The sequence below is a fragment of the Nicotiana attenuata genome, chromosome 2, assembly GCF_001879085.1.
Source record: "Nicotiana attenuata strain UT chromosome 2, NIATTr2, whole genome shotgun sequence".
NCBI classification, from domain to species: Eukaryota; Viridiplantae; Streptophyta; class Magnoliopsida; order Solanales; family Solanaceae; genus Nicotiana; species Nicotiana attenuata.
This window is the reverse complement of record NC_031990.1, coordinates 43,074,432-43,091,897: the sequence shown is the minus strand read 5'-3', so window position 1 is coordinate 43,091,897 and position 17,466 is coordinate 43,074,432. Positions and strand designations below refer to the sequence as shown.

At 41.1% G+C, this 17,466-nt stretch overlaps 1 protein-coding gene across 1 annotated transcript; it reads right to left on the bottom strand.

The window, feature by feature from the left end:
- On the bottom strand, window positions 11,560-15,605 carry LOC109218873 (homocysteine S-methyltransferase 2-like). The gene is made up of 9 exons (XM_019383272.1): window positions 15,490-15,605; window positions 15,335-15,399; window positions 15,043-15,149; window positions 13,206-13,262; window positions 12,869-13,098; window positions 12,650-12,779; window positions 12,326-12,529; window positions 12,137-12,208; window positions 11,560-12,020 (listed from the first exon to the last, which is right to left on the bottom strand). The coding sequence occupies exons 1-9, from the start codon at window positions 15,603-15,605 to the stop codon at window positions 11,868-11,870; spliced, it is 1,134 nt and encodes a 377-aa protein (XP_019238817.1). The 3' UTR covers window positions 11,560-11,867.

The following is a 17,466-nucleotide window of genomic DNA, read 5'->3' as shown; positions in this document are numbered from 1 at the left end:
TCGCTAATTAGCGACCAACTTTGGTCCCTAAGGTAAAGGGACCAGCTTAATATCGACCAGGCCAGTTTGGTCGCTTTTTGGCCAATAAGCGACCAACTTTGGTCGCTTTTTGTGGTTGCTAAAACCCGAATTTCTAGTAGTGCTTTTTACCAAGATTCTTCCATCCATTATTTCATACTTTTCCATCAGATCCGAGAATAGTTCCAATATTTTAGGATTTGTTTGTAACTCATCATTGTCAGAAAGAAGAATCATCCACCTCATTCAATATTGGGTAAATCATTCTCCTTATTTATATTAATGCCATTTACGGTTATTTATTGCTTGATATTCTTCTATCATTACTCAAGTGTCTTGGAATATTAAATGCACACTGTATTTAATTCTCCACCAACAATATCTCACGTTGTTTGTATTAACTAGTTCTAAATCTAGAAATATTATCATTGACTAGGTTTAACCCCTTATTACACAAAAATTAATTTGTTTAACCAAAGGTTTACACTTTTTGGTCAAACAATTTGGCGCCGTCAGTGGGGATTCTCTAGTTAAATTTTTAGTTTCTTCTATATTATAACTATCACGGGTTGCTAAAAAAAAAAGAACAAAGCTCCTTTTTCCTTGTACACACAGATCTAACATGATAGGTAACGGAGAAGAAAGAATGAGGATAGTGGCCGACCTTACCACCAATCTTTTAAACACCATCAATGAGGTTTCTAAGATAAAAGGCAAGGACATAACGCCTAATGCCTCTCCCAGGTGATACGTGTCGCCTCTCCCTCGCGACAGTATCGCAACGTCTCGCGGTAAAGGGGCTTCCACATCCACAACGGAAGAGATGCCACCAGTAGTGAAAAACTCCTCGAGACTTGGCTAGCTAACGCGCTAACCAGCATCCTCAACAAGCCCGCCCAAGAGACAGCAAGTGAAAATGCAAGGACTTGCATTACACCGACAACGGTCGAGCAGCATGGCCCTTTCCCTCCGGTAACAGGTATTACTCACACTGTTAATAATGTAGGTGACGACACCCTCACAACCAGTTTGAAAAAGATGGAGGAAACGAGAACAGAGTGCTTCAGGACCAAATGAGAGAGCACCAAGAAAGAGTCGACAAAATACTGCGCGCCCCGAAACTCTTGCCAAAAAGGGATGCTGGTCAGTTTATCGAACAACCATACAGTGATCAAGCCGCCCCGCATGCCATACCGAAGACCTTCAAAATGTCGCCCTATCTGAAAATATATGATGGTACGACCGATCCTGAAGATCATGTGACTCACTATGTCACTGCTGTAAAAGGCAATGACCTCGCCAAGGAACAAGTATCCTCCATCTTGTTGAAAAAGTTCGGCGAGACCCTCACCAGAGGAGCATTAACTTGGTATTCACAGCTGTCGGCGCATTCCATCAAAACATTTGAAGAAATGGCTGACAAGTTCGTAACGTCCCATGTTGGGGCCAAAAAGCACAGGCAAGAGTGAACGACTTATTCTCCATCAAACAATCGCCTGGAGAGGGACTGAGGGACTTCCTCGCTCGATTCAACCGTATGGATGACCTTACCAAATATATTGGAAGGAATGGCCGTAGCAGCTTTCCAAAACGGGCTGAGAAGGAATGGCTCAAAGGTGACCAGAAAGTTATTAAGTCTGCTTATGAAATATCCTCCAACCTCTTGGGATGAAATACATAATGCTTACTGTGCCGAGGTACGTGCAGACGAGGACGACCTAAATGGGCCAACCCATCGGTTAACCTCGGTATAGGCCAAGTCCAGAAAAGATCGAAGAAATGATGTTAGGAGGGACCTCGCAGCTCCACGACCTACCGAGAACGACATCAGCCGTATATCAGAAGCTTCATCATGCCCCCCGCCCGCCACGAAGAGGGCTCGCCTAGACCAAGGACAGAGGCTCACCGGAACGAGAGAGGCATGCCCCCTTTGTTATCTGCTCACAATTTTTGTGTGTCACTCTCAGAAATAGTCTACGCACTGGAGAAGCTCGGACCAAAAGTAAAGTGGCCATAAAATATGAGGTTAGATCCAAGCACTAGAAAGTCAGACGCCCTCTACGAGTTCCACCAAGAGCGAGGTCACAAAATTGAGGACTGCATTGCCCTAAGGCGGGAGGTCGTAAACATGATTTGCCAAGGACACCTCAAAGAATTGCTGAGCGACCGGGGGAGGACTAACTTCGCCCGAGGACGTGAAACAGCACCAGGGACATCCGAAACCACCCTCACCGCCCGACCCATTCAAATGATCATCAGGGGCGGCAACAACGCTTCAACCAACAGCGTAAAGTTCACCACAAAATACAAACTTAAACGCTCGATCACTCACGAACGGTATGACGAACTCGAAGGAAGTATCATCTTCGATAAGTCAAATACCCACAGTTTGGTTTCCCTCATTATGACGCCCATGTTATCACTTTACGAATACTAGATACAGATGTGAGACGCATTATGGTGGACGACGGAAGCGGCGCGTGCATTATCCACCCTCAAGTACTTGCACAAATGAAACTCGAGGATAAGATAGTGTCGCGTTGCATCACGCTAACAGGTTTTAACAATGCAATTGAACGAACGTCCGGGGAAATCACACTCCCCGTCTTGGCCGGCGGCGTCACTTTGGAAACCATATTCCACATCATGGACCAGGACAAGGCATACAACGCCATAATAGGCCGACCCTGGATACACGCCATGAGGGTCATCCCCTCCAGCTTGTTACCAAGTTATCAAATTTCCAACCCCATGGGAAATATTCAGCATACGAGGAGAACAACGCATATCTCGAGAATGCTACCGCATCGCCCTGGATTGTACAACTACCCAACAAATGAAGGGCAAAGCAAAAGACGCATAGAAATTAACAGGGCCGAGGTCGAACCGCGATGAAAGATAAGATGTTATCAGAGATCTCGAAATAGTAGAGGCCCTCGACCCCGTTCAACTCGATGACAACGACCACAACAAGAAAGCCTACATCGGCTGCAAGCTTCAAGAACCAGGTAAATTCCGTCAATTCTTAACTACTAACACGGACTTGTTTACTTTTAGCCATGCAGATATGTCAGGTATCCTGAAAGAGATCGCTATAATCAAGTTGAATGTCGAACCATTCCACCCTCCGGTGAGGCAGGTTAGGCAGAAGTTCAATTCCTTAATAAACGATGCAGTGCGCAAGGAGGTCAAGAAATTATTGGAGAATGGCTCCATCAAGGAGTCAAAATACCCCCAATGGGTTGGCGATGTAGTCATGGTGAAATGAAAAATGGGAAGTGGCGAATGTGCGTAGACTTTACAGATCTAAATAGAGCATGTCCCAAAGATTCATTCCCATTACCTCATATCAACCAGATCATCTATGCAATGGCTGGGCACGAACTGCTAAGCTTCTTAGACGCCTACTCAGTCTACAATCAGATCCTCATGGAAGAGGAGGAACAGGAGAAAACTATATTCATCTCCCATCAAGGAACTTACTGCTAAAGAGTTATGCCTTTCGGGCTGAAAAATGTAGGGGCGACATACCAAAGGTTGGTGACCAAAATGTTCAAGGATCAACTCGGCAAAACTATAGAAGTCTACATAGACGATATGTTGGTTAAGTCCAAAAGGAAAGAAGATCACATCGGTCACTTGGAAGAAGCCTTCGATATACTCAGGCGATATAGAATGAAATTAAACCCCGAAAAGTATGCATTCGGCGTGACCTCAGGAAAATTCTTGGATTTCCTAGTATCACAGCGAGGCATCGAGGCCAACCCCAACCAGATCAAAACCATAGAAGGAATACCAGAGCGCTTAACCACCGAAAAAATAGGTTCAGAAGCTGACTGGCTGTGTCATCGCCTTGTCAAGATTCATCTCGCGGTCATTCGACAGATGCCACAAGTTTTTCGGCATACACAAAAAAGGCAACAGCCTCCAGTGGACCTTCGAGTGCGCCCAAGACCTGAAGGAGTTAAAAGCTTACTTGTCATCACTGCTGTTGTTGTCCAAACCATAACCTAGGGAGCACCCCCTCGTCTACCTTGTTGTATCCGAAGTAGCGGTGAGTGCGGTCCTGGTCTGAGAAAATAAAGGTACGCAATCTCCTATCTACTACATTAGCAAAACTTTAGTCGACGCCGAGAGGAGGTACCCCCACCTCGAAAAATTGGTCCTGGCCTAGGTCGTAGCTTCACGAAAGCTTAGACCCTACTTCCAGTGCCACCCCATCTTGGTAGTCACAACCCTCCCCTTGAGAAGTATTTTGCATAAGCCCGAGCAATCGAGCAGGTTAGCCAAATGGGCGATAAAATTAAGCAAGCATGATATCACATATCAACCACAAACAGCGATAAAGTCACAAGTCCTCGCCGACTTCAGCGGAAAAATAATGCCTAAAGTCAAAAAAGAAGCCGCCCACGCTTCTCCACAAACACAAGATCAATGGATTTTGTACACCGGTGGCGGTTCTAATGCGTCAGAGTCCGGACTAGGACTTGTACTCGAAGTCCCGATAGGTGAAGTGATTCGCCAGTCCATAAGATGCCCGGACATGACTAATAATGAGGCCGAATATGAAGTCGTGATTGCAAGATTAAGGCTAGAACTCAAGTACGGGGCGAGACGGGTCGCACTATGATGCGACTCTCAACTCGTCGTCAACTAAGTCAAAGCGACTTTCTAGATCAAAGACAAAGGTTGCAAATTACCAGGCTGAGATCTGTAAACTGCTGCCTGAGTTTAACAAGTGTCAGCTCGACCAGATTCCTCGAGCACAAAACATCGAAGCAGATGGCCTCGCCAAATTAGCAGTAGCCACTAAAACATAACCGGAGAAAGAAATGCGGTCACCCTCCTCCACTCATCGATAGATCAAATCGAGGTAAGGACCATAAATCTAACTTGGGACTGGCACAATCGCATTGTTACATACTTGCAGGATGGCGTACTCCCAGATGATAAAAACAAGAAGCTAAGAAGCTTCGGATGCAAGTAACCAGGTACAACATCATTCATAACAACCTGTACAAAAGGACGTATGGCGGCCCCCTAGCGAAATGCTTAGGCACAAATCTGACGTGGCGCGTCCATGAAGAAGTCCACGAAGTCCATTGAGGAGCTCATTCCGGCAATCAAGCTCTAGTCAGATGTCTCATACGGGCAGGTTACTACTGGACCACTATGAAAAAGGAGGCCACAGACTTCGTGAAAAAATGCAAGCAATGCCAAAAGTACGCCCCAATAATCCACCAAGCAGGCGAACACCTCCACTCGGTCACTTCCTTTTGGCCGTTCATTAAGTGGGGAATGGATACCGTCGGCCCCCTCCCTACGGGGCGAGGTAACGTACGATTTCTTTTCTTTTGGTTTTAACTGACTATTTTTCTAAATGGGTAGAAGCAAGAGCATTCGCCTAGATACCTGTACAGGAAGTGATCGCCTTTATATGGAAAAACATCGTGTGCCGCTTCGGCCTCCCCAAAGAGATAAGTTGCGCCAACGGACCCCAATTTACAGGAAAAAATGTCGCTGAATTTTTTGAGAAATGGCATATCAAGAGAATACTCTCAACACCGTATCACCCGTGGTAAACGGGCAAGGGAAATCCTCCAATAAATCATTACTAAACATCATGAAGAAAAAGCTTGAGGACGCAAAGGGACTATGGCCGGAGTTATTACCGGAAGTGCTTTGGGCCTACCGAACTACGCCGAAGACGAGCACAGGAGAGACGCCCTACTCATTAGTCTATGGGACTAATACGGTAATACCAGTTGAAGTCGGAGAGCCTAGTTTGAGATATTCCCATGAGAGCTGGCCGAGGAACGATGAAAGCAGAAGGCAAGAGCTCGACGAAGCCAAAGAACGGAGAGATATGGCCTACATAAGGATAATCGCCCAAAACAACAGGTAGAACGCTATTATAACAAAAAGGCCAAGATCAGACCACTTAAAGTCGGGACTACGTGCTCAAAGCAAAAACACAAGCAAGCAAGGACCCGCGAGAAGGAAAACTGGGAACAAATTGGGATGGCCCATACAAAATCGCGGCGACATCAAATAAGGGTTCATTCCAACTAGAAACAATGGAATAAACTACTGCCAAACAATTGGAACGTCACCCACCTCAAGTACTTCAACTTTTGAGGAAAAGTGTTCTCCAAGTCGTACTCTTTTTTCCCTCACTTGAGTTTTGTCCCAATTGGGTTTTCTCAAGAAGGTTTTTACCGAGGCGACAAGGGGGACACTTCAAGTTGAAGTATGGACGGAAGAAGGCACTGGACGGTCAGTTCATTGCCCAACCTCTCAACACTTCTCCAGGTCGCCCAATGAAGGGACTAGATAGACTAGGACTGGAATGACATCCCAAAAAACATGTAAATTTCTCCAAGTATATGAACAAAACACAAATGCATGAAGTTCGCCCATATTTTTGCCAGAGCAACATTGCCTCAATACCTAATCGGCCCCCGGCCATAACAAAACAAAAGTGACATTCGACCTCGTTCGAATCAACTCACATTCGACCTCACTCAAATTAACTCACATTCGACCTCGCTTGAATTAACTAAGTGACATTCGACCTTGTTTGAGCTAACTCACATTCGACCTCGCTCGAATTAACTCACATTCGACCACGCTCAAATTAACTCACATTCGACCTCGCTCGAATTAACTCACATTCGACCTCGCTCGAATTAACTAAGTGACATTCGACCTCGTTCGAAATAACTCACATTCAATCTCGCTTGAATTAACTCACATTCGACCTCGCTCGAATTAACTAAGTGACATTCGACCTCGTTCGAACTAAATCACATTCAACCTCGCTCGAATTAACTCACATTTGACCTCACTCGAATTAACTAAGTGACATTTGACCTCGCTCGAATTAACTCACATTCGACCCCGTTCGAATTAACTAACTTACGTTCGGCCTCGTTTCGAACTGACTTAGTACGGGTTACATTCAACCTCGTTCGAATTAGCACCTATTGGCCCCCGTCCATGACCAAAACTAAATTCTGTCCCGACCTCGTTCAACATGCATAAACCAAGCTTTTACGACTAAAGCGGCCAAACGACAAAAAATAGAGGCATACAAGCCGAACAGAAGGAAAAGAATCAGATACAAATAGCGAAAATGGCATTTCATACTTACAATATATGCTTTACAAAGGCTAGAACAAATGCCCACAAATTTATGTACAACATTTACAAGCATAAAGAAGGAAAAATAACTATTTGCTGCCTAACCCGATAGAGCCATCACCACCCGTCTCTTCACCATCGCCGCCTCCGTCTGGATACTCATCCTCGTACCAGGCGTCCTGTTCAATCCCATTCACATCCTTCTCACCATCACCGGCCTCTGGAATAGTGGGGTCATAACCATAAGCGATCCGAGCTATACGCGCCTTAGCGAGAGCATCCTCGAAGTCGGCCTCAGGAACCTTCCCCGTCATCATCAAATCTCTAAATATGTCGAGTTGGGCCTCGGCGTGGATCCACTTCTAATAAAAATCCCGTGGAATATCAGGGAAAGCAGAAGTGTGAGAAGAGGACGGCTGAGCTAATAATTTTGCCTTCTCAACCTCGAGAACGACGACTTCATCACCAAGGCTCGAAACCACTTTTTCTAGCTCCCCTATTCGCTCTTCAGACTGAAGATTTGTACCATCATTAGACACGACGGCTCGTGATCATTCCTGGTAGAATCTACGGCTTGGATTTTCCCATCGCCAACGTCCACCGACCTCCCTTTACGAGGGACCAAATCCTCCTCGCTCAGTGATGACTCCTCATCTATTAAATGAAGTAAGGGAGAGGCCAGAATCTCTGGTACCAGGACGTCGATGATCGGGCCGATCTAGCCAAAACAGGAGGCTGAATGAAAGTGGAGGAACGGGCAGGCCTGGCCACAGTCACAGCAGGGGCGGACCCCGCTGTAGTGTTGCTCAGTCAAAACGCAGGAGAAGGGGCCCTCGGCCTCCTCGAGGATCCCCGGGCTAAAAATAAAAGAGAGAAGATTAAGAGTTTGATACCCAAAAACCAATAAGGAACAAGCAACCAGAAGGCCACGACAATAAAGATTTAAAACGGGTAAACTCACCGGTCACAAAAGGCGCAGGCCCAAACTTCTTGAGGAAGGCCGGCCGTTCGCGAATCCCTACTGTATGAGGGAGAACCCGGCTAACCCAATCGTGAATATCCTCGACCAAAGAAAGGGGTGCGGCCTCGGCTACACGGAGAGAAGACAAAATGTCAATACAATTTAAATTAGCGGAACCAACGCATAATACAGAAAGAGAAAAAAAGGGAGAGATGCTTACGAGCGTAGTTCCAAATCTCGGGGAACCCGCTTGCATTGACCACCATGTCCTCAGTTTTGACGTAGAAGTAATTGAGCCAAAACTGACGGTTTGCCTTGTCGTCCATTTTCACCACTAGACATTTGTTGCTCCGGTGGCGTAGATGTATCATCGTCCCCCTGTGAAAGTTAGGGACGAAGAGGTGCATCAAGTGTCGAATGGTCACCTCGACCCCGGCTAACTCTGCATACTTCGAGATCATTCGAATGTGTTTGTAGATATATGGAGAAAGTCGGGCTGGGCAGACGCGGTAATAGTAGCAGAAGTCCCCGGGCAAGGGGAGGATATGAAAAGAATAACCGACATGGAAGGGGTACGCGTAGAAAGCGCAGTACCCAGGGTGGTTTATTTGCACCATGTTACGCCCAACTGGAACTTGGTCTATATGGGCGGGAATTTTGACTTTATCCATAAATTCGGCAAGGCTCACCTCTTTCATCAACCACTCCGAGATCTCAGGGTCATCCTCAGACATCTTTGAAAAGTCAGATCTATCCTTCTCACTACGAGGGATTATTTCCTCCACCATAGGAAAGCAATCATACTAAACAACAATGGCAACCCCATCGTCATGAGGAGGCATGCGCACTGCCAAGGGAACATGGTCAGGTACCCCCCCCCCCCGAACTAGATGACACATTAACCATCTTTGTTTATGAATAAAGGATATGTAAACACAGAAGAGTCAAAAGTAGCAGAAGCCACCAGAATCAGTGAGAGGAAAAACACAGAAGCAATATCAAGAGGGCAAGGATTCTGAATAAAGAAAGAACAAGGAGGTATGAGAGTCCAATATTTAGATTGTAAAGAATAAGGCAAAGGATTTTGCATCCCTATTTAAAAGAATTCAGGCATCAATATTGACAAAGCCAACCGTCGTTACCCAGCTCAGGAATCGAAGCAGTAGAGGCACGGGAAACGATGCAAGGTATCGGGAAAACACGTAATAATGACACATGATGACATGACGTCACTTTGAATCGATGTGACCCTAGGTTGCGGCTCACAAAAGATCACGTTGCCACCTCGTCTAAAACGCTACTACTCGGCCTGCTCGCCTAAAACTCTTCACCATAACTAACAGAGTCCACTCATCAAGGTCGTCCAGGGTCGACCTCAATAAGCAGAAGGACTAACTGTATGGGTCAAAATCTGCCACCAAGGGAATTTAGCATGAAAAGGTGTTATGGAAAATGATGTGGCCGAGGCCGACTAGTAAACAGTGGGGCTCGTAGCCGGGCAGACAATAACGGTCGAGGTCAAGTATCAAGAACATAGCACTAACGACTAGTTTTTGTAATAAGATATTTAAGAGAATATACCATTGAATATTCTCTGTACTTGTACTTTTAGGGTTGCCTGGATATGTCCCATATAAATAGAAAAAGAGATAAGGGGAGAGGGCATGTAATATTCATTTGATAAGAACACTTTTTGAGAAGAAGACTCTCTCTCTAGAAAAGATACAAACACTACCTTTTTACCAAGAATTTTCCATCCATTATTTCATACGCTTCCATCAGATCCGAGAATAGTTCCAATATTTTAGGATTTGTCTGTAACTCATCATTGCCAGAAAGAAGAATCATCCACCTCAATCAGTATTGGGTGAATCATTCTCTTTATTTACATTAATGTCATTTACAGTTATTTATTGCTTGATATTCTTTTATCATTACTCAAGTGTCTTGGAATATTAAATGCACATTGTATTTAATTCCCCACCAACACTATCTCACGTTATTTGTATTAACTAGTTCTAAATCTAGAAGGCAGAATAGCCTAAATGGCACCTATACTTGTCCCACTTTGTCATGCCGGTCCCTATACTCCACAAAGTTTCATCCAGACACCTCTACTCGTTCAAAACAACTCTTTTAAACTCTTCCGACCTCGCGTGCTCTTCAATGATCCAATGTGAATGACACATCCATGTCCACCTCAAATTTTTTATGCCACATCATTATTTTTTCAATTCATTTCAGAATTTTCTACTTTATTTTTTATTTTATTTTCACTTCACTCCACTCCTCCCCTCTACTCTCTATCTCCTGTTATTCCCACCTGTATGCCGCCACCCTCACCACCCCAAACAGTCCTCCCCTCCATTAATTCACCTTCGCAACCCCAAAAATTCTCTAGCTCTACCCCAAATACACCCAGCAATCATTCTTCAAAATGCTCATTATCAAATGAAAACAAAAACAAAGAAAAAAAAGAGAAAAAAATCAAATAGATAATAGAATTAACACTTCCTAAATTCTTACAAATCACAGCCACCCTATCCGAAATAAAACGCTGGAATCATGCTATTTCTATCTCATTAGAAACAAAGAATAAAAAAGAGGGGTTTGTGAATATTCGCTATAATTTTTCGAGAGATTAAAAATGGAAGAGGAACAAGTGAAACTGCAGTCACTATAAAATCCAATAATTTTCACAAATCAAGCAAGATTTGGGTGCTCACACGCCATTATAGATCAGATTCGGTCACCTCTTTTAGTATTTCTCGTCCGATTTGATTGAACTACTAGGGTTGTTTTGTATTCTATTATGGAGGGGTGATACATAAGAAAAAATTATGGTGGTCATCGGTGGTCTCTGCGCCGGTGATGGTTCGAATTTTTCCGGTGTGTTCCTCGCCATTGATGGTTCGAAGGTTTCATCTATAACCAGTGATGAATTTTTGACATGCTCCAGTGATATTCCTAGTCTGCTTGATTTTTTTTGGACGAAGTTCCTGTTGATAACTTATCTTTATTCTAACAATTTTGCCTAAGAAAATAATGATGATTTTCTATCTTTGATTCTGATGAAAAGAAGAAGTTATGACAATGGCAGCAAGAGGAAGAGAACATGGGTTCTTCGCTAGTCTTCTTTTTTCTGTTTTTCTTTTTTTTTTCTTTTCTAATTTTAGTCATTTTTTGCTGAATTATTGTATTCACGCTCTTTTTGCGCGTGTGTACCAATCATTTTAGCCACCTGAGCATTATTTACGCCACATAAGCTAGGTCAACGGTCAAAGGGGTTTAAAATAGTGTGTTTTAATCACTATAAGTGTCTGGATAAAACTTTGTGGAGTATAGGGACCGGCATGACAAAGTGGGACAAGTATAGGTGTCATTTAGGCTATTCAGCCAATCTAGAAATATTATCATTGACTAGGTTAAACCCCTTATTACACAAAAATTAATTAGTTTAACGGAAAATTTACACTTTTTGGTCAAACAGAGACTATCAAATTACAATCTGCAGCATGGATATATAAAAGAGAATATTCATACAATTGATTCCTAACTATATTTAATTAAAGCATTAGACTGATTGGCTTTATCGGCCACAGAGCTAGACTGTGATTTATTTACCACTAACACAAAGGTAGACACTATATAATGTATTATTGTTCTGTTTTTATTCAAATACACAAAACTCGGAGCAACACATTATTATAGCCTTTGCCTTTGAGTGATCCATCAGTCCAACGTATTAGCCCTTGTGAGCCCTGCTGGAAAGAAGCTTGGAAATAGCCCTAATGGTATTTGGGGTTGTCCTGCAACAACCTCCGACGAGAGAAGCTCCAGCATCACACCACTTGTCTACGTATGACACGAAATCTTCCTCTGCAACACCCGTTGTAGCCTACAACAATAAATGATAGTCGTTCATCATAAGTTTCGAGACAGCATAATAGGATTGCAGCCTATCTATACATGTTGATATATGCTAAAATTTGGGCAGCAATAATAGAAACTTACCACCCATTCCTTCCTTTCACTATCATAAGTTTCACCACTGTTAGGATATACAAGTACTGGTTTACTTGTTACCTGCATACATATATCGTTTTCCATTGAAGCATTAAAGTCTCAAGAGTTTAAAGTTAATTTATCACATTTTTTCTTAAATATCAAATTCATATGGAAGTAACCAAAGAAGTCATATACCTTTCGGATCGATTGGATCAGCCCTTGAATATATCTAGGAGGGGTACAATTGATTCCAATTCCAACAACTTGCTTACACGAATCAGCGATCGAAGCACATTCTACCATGGAATCCCCACTGACTACATTGGTACCATCTTTAGAACTGAAGGAAAACCAGGCAGGAATATTTATGTCCTCTTCCTCAAGAAGCTCAGCATAAGCCTATATGCAATGAAAATGGAGTTATATCACACAATCACCACTACTGTCCAGATATAAGATCGAGTTAAGGAAAATAAATAGACTATATTGGATATCATAAAAGATCAAGAAGTTGAATACCTGAGCTTCCATTTTGTTCGGAGTTGTTTCGAATGCAATCAAATCAGCACCTGAATTGGCAAGAACCTGAATTCTCCTTCGATGAAAATCTTTAAGAGTTTTCACCATGATTGCATCACCATAAATTCCACTACAAATGAAAGACGAGTAATCAGTTTCTACTACTAGTAATAGAAATATACCTCGATCGTTCTTTTAAGACGTTAAACATTAACTTACCTATATTCAGAACCATCAGCCAAATAAGCGCCATAGCTTCCCACAGATGCTACAACCAAGATAGGTTTACGATTCAAATTACTTCCATTATCAAAATCATCCCAAGAACCTTTTGCAGCTCTGTCGTTATATATGTTTCGCGCTTCACATGCTATCTCCACGCTTCTCTTAAGTAATGCTTCACCTTCTTCCTTTGATATGCCCTTTGCTTCAAATCCCTGAAGTGTAGCCTGTCTCATGCAAAATGTACTTTAGATTTATTTTTGTTAATGCAAGTGATCAAACAACTAACGCCGTATAGAGAAATAAAAGAAAAAGCATAAGATGGGATTACAACCTGATAAGATGCAGAAATTATAATGTTTGCACCAGCTTCCAGGTAATCTAGGTGCACCTGTTACACAAAACAGGACAATGAGCATAGATTTTTTTCCATTTAAGCCAATGTTGACAAATTAAGTTTTGTGCGCTGCCAGTTATATATTTTTTAAGTTATCCTACAACAACAGGTATCATCCATAGCACGTCTAATATGGTAACGTAAAAAAATATATAAAAAAAAAAAAAGAAATAGGTGTAATAACCTGGACTAATTGATTAAATTGTACAGTGTGTGTAAAAATTCTTTAAAATTTCAGATATATAACTTAAATTCATTAATGTCCAAGGCTTAATGGTAACTTTGCTATTTGGATAACACGTCAAAATTTCCGTAATTTCACCACAGTACTTTCTATGACCAGCTGGGAGTGCTTGGTCTGAAATGGACCTTAAAACACGTTTAGATCATTTTAGTGAGAATAAGACCAATTTTTAGGAAAATAAATTGGCATTTCCCCCTCAGTTTATACAAATTTGCAAATATGGCCCTCGTAACAAGCAAATGTAAGATTCTTGCATTGGACTGGCCCACATGACTATTTAATATTCTACTCTGCTTTTATTAATTTTTTCATGTTCAGTTGATATATTTAACAGCAAAAAAGAGTACCAAAAGGGGAAAATAGTTGATGAACCAATTCTTTTATGTTGCTAGATTTAGTTCTTAATTATGGTGACATATTTTGTATGCAAACTATGTGTCAGCATCATCTCTATAAAATAACTGTGAGGTGTCGAAGATAAGAACCACCACGTTGCTATCAAGAAGATGACAAAAAAAAATTCCAACGTCTGATGCAATCGAACGTCATAAGACACTAATCAATTCTCCACATAGAACAGCTCGCATGTTCTACATATATAAACTTAAAAAAACAGTAAACAGAGAAACAGCTCACATGTACGCTCCACATAACCGAATAAATAAATACGTAAATGAAATCTAGAGTCGATGAATAACAGGTGCATCTCGAATTTATAGGTTAATTTTTTAGCTGGTCATTCAATTTACAATCTTTTTACCGAAAAAAAAAACTTTAGATTAACATTTATCAGCTTAAAATCATTGATCACTTGTGACTAGTTACTCCGAAAATAAAACTGGGCGAAACTTAATATTTTAGGCAAATACTATATCCAGCCTAATATATGCTCAAATCACTAGCTAAAGTTGTCAAAATGAGGCTATAAAACAGATCATAACAAAATTAGGAAGAAGAGGAGAAAGAAAATACTAATAAGTAACTATTTAAGAACAAGCATGTACGTGTCTAGATGATATGAAAAAATTAACATTTACACGGTACTAATATTTATTCTATTATTACATACTAATTAAAAGGGTCATTAACAAAATCATTAAAGATTAAAAAATAGCATAGCAGAAAATGAAACCTTCCGGTAACCTACGGTACCATAACCAATTATCAACAACGCAAACAAGTAATATAAGACTGTAGTCCAATAAACATTTCAATTTATCTTAATAGTAATTTTTTTAATAAATCTCAACATGCTTAAAATCACACGATCCGAAAGTATGCTTTCCTTTTTGAGTTTCGTTATCAGTTAAACTATGCCATATAAATTAAAATAAGTAACATCTTGTTACTTACAAATCAAAAGTTCTCATAAACTAGAACAAAAGAATCATCATATCATAGACATACAATTTTTACAAAAATAAACAAGTGATTGTTTTTCTTGCATGGTGTCGACTATATATATATATATATATATATATATGGAGGAGATCTGAAGAGGTAGAGATCTAAAGAGGTGAAAGTACGTACCCTTCTTATAAGATGAGGAGAGCTAATAAGGCATTTGGCACTCCAAAGAGGATCATTTAAGTCAGCACCATGACGTTCCAGCTCCGTCGGGACTAGGGAATGGGACCCTATGTTGGGAAAAGACGTAGCTAGAGATTGGAGACCCTATGCTACCATGATTTTGAATTTTTCTTCTTCTTTCTTTTTATTTTATTTTTTTTCTTCTTTTTTTATTTAAGAAAATGAATAAAATGCAAGAATTCGGAGGAGACTTCCATTTTGGATTAATTATTGCTGCAGAGCTGTTTCTAGCCCTTGCGCAGTTTCTTCTTAGTTGCACCTGCTTCTTGCAAGATTGCTTTGGATTGCACTTGTTTCCTGTTTTTCCAACAAAGAATAATTTGTCAGTTTGAAACAGTGGTTGGTTTTGTGTCCTTAATTGTTTTAATCACTTGATCTTGGCCCAACTCTTTCAATAAAATCTCCATTGCTCGCTGGCTCTCTGGGAATTGTCCAAATCCATGGATCTTGACTTTCCAAAATTCCACATGATGATTGACCCGTGTGGGGCTCGGCCTTTTCATCTTATTTTGCCTTTATGGGAACTTGACTTTGATTCTTTTCTCTTCAAGTGTTTTGGACTCTGGTAGCATCGACCATCATGGCCAGTCGAGGTCGACTTGATGCACCTGCTGAGGCTGGGTGCTTTCTTGAATATTATCTTTTTGTCAAAAAACCTGTAAAACATCTGCCATCTTTTTTGTATGTTTCGAAGAGAGTTTGGACCGAAAGGGATTTCAAAGAAAAGTAAACAACGGACAGGATAATGAATTCAAACGAGAAGTGTCCCTTCGGGGAAAGGAAAGAAGGACTTATCTGGAGTGCATGCAGACTTCAATAATCATGACATGCTTCTTGGACTGGATTCCCGATCTATACAAACCATCNTTTGTTTAAGTTTTAAGGTTGATAACACGTAGCCGAGTGGATAGATTTTGCCTGTTTGTAATTGATCTTCTTACCACTCCGATAGATCTCTCCATGTAAATACATACTACAAATTTCAAACTTGTTGCTTTCCTAAAAGGAACGTACTATTTTTGTTTTATATTTGCCACAAAGAAAGAATAGCAACAGAAAGCAAAAAACAATAAATAAAAACATTGCACTTGCTCCGCTTAAAATTGGGACATAACTTTTAACTAAGTTTGGAGGTACAATTTCCATATGACAATTTATATCGCTAAATATATATTAAAAAGAGGTATATATACCCTCATGTTCATGTAAGGAAATTATAATGGGCTGAATTGTCCAAAAAATACTTAGTGAAGGGGGAAAAAAGAAAACGTCTAACCAACAAAACGTATATTAGTGGAAGCATGCTAATATTTTAGTGGAATTTGAACCTTAACTCTAAGCCAACTCATTAGCTAGCTTCGACACCGTCTTAACGTATATTAGTGGAAGTAACATGATTTATGCTTTGCTAATAATAACACCAGATAACTTAAAGTTTCGTGCTAATGTTGTTACCTTAAGCAAATCCACTACTCTTGTCTTTTCTAGGTAAGAAAAATCAACTAAAAAGAAAAGCATAATTTTGGAAACTTTGGATTATTATCATAATAGGCGGAGGACATTGCTTCACGTAAATTCTAAATACCTTTTTTTAGTACCACGATCAGCATCTTTGTATACGGGTAAAACTGAACTTATGGTACACCCCGACTTCCAATAAGATACATCGAGCTTGAGACATGGTGACGAGGAACCGGAATCGAGGCAAGGGTCTCATCGAGTTAGACTCCGAGGGCGTCACATTCACCCTCGAGAATATCGGGGCCATGATTCGGGATCAGTCTAAATCCCAAAAGGCATTGGAGGGCGTTTTCGGGCAATCAAGCACGACCAACAGAAGGTCGTGATACCCGCGCCCGACTGCATATCACGACGCAGATCTCGGCACACATCGATAGTGAACTGGTGCTTAGTTAAACAGAAGATTTCTTACCATTTATAGAATTGTACTTAGGGTAGAACTCCCTTACTATATAAAGGGTAGTCTGATTATTCATTGGACACATTGTAACACATGCATACCAAGGCAATATACTATTATTTTTCTTTGTTCTATTGTTCATCAGTGCTAGTCATTGTAAGTCCGGATCGAGGGTGGATATTTAATTAAGGCTAGAATCATCATTCTCATGTGGTTTGAATTTACTACATCTTTGCTTATTTAATCTAGCGCATTTTATCGTTTGTATCGATTTAATCTGCATGTCCTTAAAACCACTTACAAATTCAATTGTTATCCGTTTGTTAGGGTAAACAGTTTGGCGCCCACTGTGGGGATAACGATAATAGTGACAATTCGATACAAATTCCCATAACACACCCTATTTTACACTTGTTCTTTTAAGTGCCTTTAATTTCAGGTCA